General features: G+C 68.0%; 2 protein-coding genes across 2 annotated transcripts; both read right to left on the reverse strand.

Moving 5' to 3' along the window:
* Positions 1-644: 644 nt before the first annotated feature.
* Positions 645-3622, reverse strand: CAMP (cathelicidin antimicrobial peptide). Its single transcript, XM_059482316.1, has 4 exons — positions 3446-3622; positions 2413-2520; positions 2242-2325; positions 645-791 (listed from the first exon to the last, which is right to left on the reverse strand). Exons 1-4 carry the CDS (start codon positions 3620-3622, stop codon positions 681-683), a joined length of 480 nt encoding a protein of 159 aa, XP_059338299.1. The 3' UTR covers positions 645-680.
* Positions 3623-3953: 331 nt separating this feature from the next.
* On the reverse strand, positions 3954-4788 carry LOC132087659 (probable serine/threonine-protein kinase samkC). Its single transcript, XM_059494043.1, has 4 exons — positions 4566-4788; positions 4383-4487; positions 4226-4309; positions 3954-4120 (listed from the first exon to the last, which is right to left on the reverse strand). The coding sequence occupies exons 1-4, from the start codon at positions 4740-4742 to the stop codon at positions 3965-3967; spliced, it is 522 nt and encodes a 173-aa protein (XP_059350026.1). The 5' UTR covers positions 4743-4788; the 3' UTR covers positions 3954-3964.
* Positions 4789-5681: the final 893 nt, after the last annotated feature.

Below are 5681 nucleotides of genomic sequence, written 5' to 3' on the forward strand. Positions count from 1 at the left end.
CACCGCAAGGGGGACACGAGGATGGGGACGGTGCTGGTGACAGAACCCAGGGGCGGCTCCCCCAAAATGGGCACGACACGGGCACCACCGGGCTCTCCTCCCGCCACCGGCCCCTGCAGGGACTTGGAGCCCTGCGATTGTCCTTCCCTGTCCCCAGAGGGTTTGTGGGGTCCCCACGGAGGGGTTTGTGGGGTACAGACCCACAGGAATATCGGGGGGACAGGAGGGACCCCTCCAGGGGGCTGCAGCCATGACCCTGCCCCAGCCGCTTTTGGGGCACAGGGGTCCCCGAGCCCCCCAAATCTGCACCCACAATGTCCCTGTCCCAAACTGGGCCACCATGGGGGTCCCCTCGGGACCTGAACCGCCCCTTGCAGCTCCCTGGAGGGCTCACAGTGCCCCCTGTGTCCCCTCCCCAGCTCCCTTCGCCATCGCTGCTGGTTTGGGGGGGACAATGCCACCACGGGGACAATGCCACCACGGGGACAATGACTATGGGGACAGTGACACCCTGGGGATGGCAGTGACCCCTTTTTTGGGTGGGCTCCTGGGGGCTCCCCAGAACGAACCCAAGGGCGGAGCAGCCCCGTGTCCCGGCCGTGCCTCAGTTTCCCCGTGTGACAGAGACAGACAGGAGGACGCGGTGCCCGCACGGCCACTCCCGGTGGCTCCTTTATTGCTCAGCCCAGCCCCACGGAGCCCCTCAGGTGCACGTTGAACTTGACCTTGGGTCGGAAGCGCCGAACCTTCCTCAGGAAGCGCCCGAAGCGGCCGCGCTGGATCAGAACCGGCTGCAGGGGGAATGGGGGGCTCAGGGGTGCGGGGGTGGGGGAATCCCCCTTGGGAGCACAGCCGGGACCCCACCCAGGGACCCCCGCAGCTGGAAACCCACCCAGGGCCCCGCACCAGGGACCGGATCCCACCCAGGGCCCCGCACCAGGGACCCCATCCCTGGGATCCCACCCAGGACCCCACCCAGGGACCCCATCCCTGGAAACCCACCCAGGACCCCATTCCAGGGCCCCCATCCCTGGGATCCCACCCAGGACCCCATTCCAGGGACCCCATCACCAGGATCCCACCCAGGACCCCATTCCAGGGACCCCATCCCTGGGAATCCACCCAGGACCCCACCCAGGGACCCCATCCCTGGAAACCCACCCAGGGCCCCGCACCAGGGACCAGATCCCACCCAGGACCCCATTCCAGGGACCCCATCCCTGGGATCCCACCCAGGACCCCATTCCAGGGACCCCATCCCTGGGGATCCCACCCAGGACCCCATTTCCAGGGACCCCATCCCTGGGAATCCACCCAGGACCCCATTCCAGGGACCCCATCCCTGGGGATCCCACCCAGGACCCCATTCCAGGGACCCCATCCCTGGGAATCCCACCCAGGACCCCACCCAGGGACCCCATCCCTGGAAACCCACCCAGGGCCCCGCACCAGGGACCAGATCCCACCCAGGACCCCATTCCAGGGACCCCATCCCTGGGAATCCACCCAGGACCCCATTCCAGGGACCCCATCCCTGGGGATCCCACCCAGGACCCCATTTCCAGGGACCCCATCCCTGGGAATCCACCCAGGACCCCATTCCAGGGACCCCATCCCTGGGGATCCCACCCAGGACCCCATTCCAGGGACCCCATCCCTGGGAATCCCACCCAGGACCCCATTTCCAGGGACCCCATCCCTGGGAATCCACCCAGGACCCCATTTCCAGGGACCCCATCCCCAGGATCCCACCCAGGATCCTGCACTAGGGACCCCATGCCCAGAATCTCACCCAGAACCCCACACCAGGGGTATTCCCCACCCAGGATCCCACACCAGGGGTATTTCTCACCCAGGACCCCATTTCCAGAGACCCCATCCCCAAAATCCCACCCAGGACCCCACACCAGGGACACCACTCGTGTCCCCACACCAGGGACCCCCTACCTGGGACACTTGGCACCCCATATCCAGAATCCAACACTTGGGACCCCATTCGTGTCCCCAAGGCCAGACCCCACCCAGGACGACCCACCTGGGGCCCTGCACCCCACACCCAAACCCAGCACCCCGCCCATGGGACTCTGTACCTGAAACCCCCACCCAGGACCCCCCACCCTCCTGTGGAGCCACCACGGGGCAGCGGAGCCCCCGGGGTGTCCCTTTTGGGGGATGCGGGACCCTCAGGGACCCTCAGGGACCCTCGGGGCCCTCCCCTCCCAGCCCGGCTCCCCCGCTCACGTCGGAGGAGGCGTCGGAGCAGCTCAGGTCGATCTCGGGCGCGTCCTGCCGGAACTGCACCGGGCCCGAGCACTCCTTGATGGCCTGGGGGGACACGCGGGGTCAGCCGGGGATGGCAGCGGGGCCCCGCGCCCCCTTCCTCCCGCTCCTCCTCCTCCTCCTCCTCCTCACCCCGTTCTCCTTGAAGTCGCAGTCGTCGGGGTTGGCGCGGGCGCTGGCCGCGCACTCCGTCTCCATCATGCTGAAGTTGAGTTTCCGCAGCGAGCTCAGCTCCACGCCCTGGGGACACGCGTGGGGGGCAGGTGACAGCAGAGGGGTCAGCAATGGGTGGCGCTGGGAGGGGGTCACCAGTGGGGTGGCAGTCACTGGTGTGGGCTCAGGGCCGGCGCTGAGTGGTGACAAGGGGGGGGATCATGAGGGGTGTGCGACAAATGGGGGGTCACGAGTGGGGGGCACTCACGAGTGGGGTCGGCACTGTGCAGCCCGAGTGGGGGGACAGGAATTGAGGTCATGGTCACAAATGGAGGGTCCCGGGTGGGAGACACGAGTGGGGTACCGTGAGTGGGGGGACAGGAATTGGGGTCCTGGTCACAAATGGGGGGTCCCGAGTGGGTGACACTCACTCGCGGGTCGGCACTGTGCACCATGAGTGGGGTACCACGAGTGGGGGAACAGGAATTGGGGTCCTGGTCACAAATGGGGGGTCCCGAGTGGGTGACACTCACTCGCGGGTCGGCACTGTGCACCACGAGTGGGGTACCACGAGTGGGGGGACAGGAATTGAGGTCCTGGTCACAAATGGGGGGTCCCGGGTGGGTGACACTCACTCACGGGTCGGCACTGTGCACCACGAGTGGGGTACCACGAGTGGGGGGACAGGAATTGGGGTCCTGGTCACAAGTGGGGGGTCCCGAGTGGGTGACACTCACTCACGGGTCGGCACTGTGCACCATGAGTGGGGGGACAGGAATTTGGGTCCTGGTCACAAATGGGGGGTCCCAGGTGGGTGACACTCACTCACGGGTCGGCACTGTGCACCCCGAGAGGGGGGACAGGAATTGGGGTCCTGGTCACAAATGGGGGGTCCCGAGTGGGTGACACTCAGGGCGGGCTCAGGGTCGGGCTGGGCAGCCCCGATCAGGCACCACGAGCGGGGTGGGGGTGTCACCCGTGGGAGGGGGGGTCCCGGGTGGGGGGCACTCACCGGGCCGGGCTCGGGCTCCGCGCTGAGCAGCCTGAAGGCGTTCTGCACCTCGGGCTGTTGGTTGTAGGAATCCACGGCCTGCGCCAGCGCCTCGGGGTACGAGAGGGGCGCCGGGGCGGGGAGGGCGCAGGAGCCCCCCAGCACCGCCAGCAGCAGCAGCACCCACGGGCTCGCCATCGCTCTCCCCACGGCCACCCCCGCGCCCCTTTTATCCCCACGGGAGGTCGGGGACCCGCCCCGGGGCTGCCCCCGGGGAAACGCCCGGCCCCAAGCCGCAGAGCGGCCGTTCTTTTGGGGGGGGTCCCCGTGTGTCCCCGTGATGGGCGGTGGCATCCGCACCCCTCGGGGTCCCCTTGGCCAGGAGCCGCCGGGTGGTGACACGTTGCCCGTGTCGGGTGGGTGCCCGCGGGGTTGCACAAGGCCAGAGTTGCCCCATCGCTGTTGCCCAAGCCGAGGGTGCCCCCCAAACTGTCACCCCCCCAAACTGCACACACGCACAGGCCCGAGCCCGAAATCTCTTTATTGCGGCCCCGCTGGGGACTGGGGGCGGCGGGACGCGCTGGGAGGGGGCCGAGACCGCGGGGGGGGGCCCGAGGATGATGATGAGGAGGATGATGAGGATGAGTGACCTGGGCTGGTGCCAGGGGAGCGGGGCTGGGCGCCGTCACCGGGCTGCTGCGGGGAGAAATAAAGGGGAGATTTCACTCCAGAGCCAATAAAACCCCCCCGAAGCGATGGGGACGCGTGTCCCAGCCCGGGATGCGCTCCCGGAGCCCTCACCGGCTCCCGGCCGCACTCCACCATCGAGAGCGGCACGTCGGGCAGGAAGGTGAACACGGACACCTGGGCCGAGCAGCGCTGCACCTGCGGACACAGCGGCCTCAGCACACCGGGGACCCCCCGATCCCCGGGTTCGGGGCTCCCGCTCCCCGCTCACCCTGCCCGGGCGGCCCCGGCAGCCGCGGGGGTCCGGGGCGGGCTTGGGGCAGGGCGGCTGCCGCGCCGTGAAGTTGATGCTGAAGTGGGTCCCCCAGTCGAAGCTCTGCCGGGAGAGAAGCTCCGTGGGGCCCCGCACGGCATTGTGCGGGCTCGCGGAGCACCCCCGCACCCCTTTTCCTACCGTCCGGGCCACTCCGAGCAGCCGCAGCAGCCGCAGCTCCTGCCCGTGCGTCTCCAGCACGGATCGTGCCAGCTCGCGGGGCGCGGGCACGGCCGGGGGCACGGCCGGGGGCACGGCCGGGGGCACCGCAGCGCCCGCCGCCCCCAGCAGCAGCGGCAGCAGCAGCGGCAGCGCCATGAGCCCGCGATGAGCCCCGGAGCGGGCTCGGGCTCGGCTCGGGGCCCCCGGCTGCGGCTCCATCCAGGGTAAACAGCGGCCCCATCCCGTGCCCCCCGCGGGAGGGGATCGGCTTCCCGCTGTTTGCCTTGGCCCGGTGCCGCGGGGAGCGCGCCTGGACCTGCAGGGGATGCGGCGATGCTGGAGCTCGGCGGGGCCGATCCCCCTCCGCGGCCCCTTCCCTGTGCCTGCTCCCAGCTCCTCGGAACGCTGCTCCTACCGGGATCCTTCCCTCTGCCTGCTCCCAGCTCCTCGGAACGCTGCTCCTACCGGGATCCCGCTCCTCCCGAGCCCGGAGCCACAGCAGCCTCCTGCTTCCCACTCAGAGAAGAAGCAGGAGCCCCCTCCCCTCTCCCAGCTTTTTTACACGATTTTGGGTTTTTAATATCCCTCTCACCCTGCTCAGATTCACCCAAACACCCCAGGCCCAGGTTTTCCTTGGATTCAGGAACACAGGGTTTACTGAGGACTGCACTGTGTGCATCCTGCTCTCCCAGTTTGCCTTCCTTGGGTGAGCAGATCTCATTTCCCCAAAATTCAGGATCTTCCTGTTGCCTTTGGAGCTAGGAGCTCTCCTTTCTCCTTGCTTCATCCACAATGGAAAAGCAAAGAAATGCCTGGGGAAGGAATCCTGGGAAGCACATCTGGGGAGATGTGACACCCCTGAGCCTCCCTCTGGAAGCCCTGGGGCCATGGACAGCCCTGGGCCCAGGGGAGCTGCTGCTCCTCCAAAGGTCTTTGTTCCAATATTCCCATTCCTACGGACACAAGGCCCAGGTGGGAGACGGTGGGAGGGAAAGGGATAATGGAACACCAGGAGAGCAGCTCACCAGAGCCTCCTCTGCCCATGGAGACCATGGGGAGGGCTCCTGGAGAAGAGAAGATGCCACAGGCAACAAC

This window comes from Ammospiza nelsoni, chromosome 1 (assembly GCF_027579445.1).
Source record: "Ammospiza nelsoni isolate bAmmNel1 chromosome 1, bAmmNel1.pri, whole genome shotgun sequence".
NCBI classification, from domain to species: Eukaryota; Metazoa; Chordata; class Aves; order Passeriformes; family Passerellidae; genus Ammospiza; species Ammospiza nelsoni.

Bases quoted from the DNA above. Each gene is read 5' to 3' on its own strand.
- CAMP (XM_059482316.1), bottom strand. From the start codon at position 3,622: ATGGCGAGCCCGTGGGTGCTGCTGCTGCTGGCGGTGCTGGGGGGCTCC. The intron at 2,521-3,445 runs GTGAGTGCCCCC...GCGTGTCCCCAG, and splicing joins CGGAGCCCGAGCCCGGCCCG to GGCGTGGAGCTGAGCTCGCT. The intron at 2,326-2,412 runs GTGAGGAGGAGG...GTGTCCCCCCAG, and splicing joins GCGACTTCAAGGAGAACGGG to GCCATCAAGGAGTGCTCGGG.
- LOC132087659 (XM_059494043.1), bottom strand. From the start codon at position 4,742: ATGGCGCTGCCGCTGCTGCTGCCGCTGCTGCTGGGGGCGGCGGGCGCT. The intron at 4,488-4,565 runs GTAGGAAAAGGG...CTCTCCCGGCAG, and splicing joins TGCTCGGAGTGGCCCGGACG to AGCTTCGACTGGGGGACCCA. The intron at 4,310-4,382 runs GTGAGCGGGGAG...CTGTGTCCGCAG, and splicing joins GCCGGGGCCGCCCGGGCAGG to GTGCAGCGCTGCTCGGCCCA.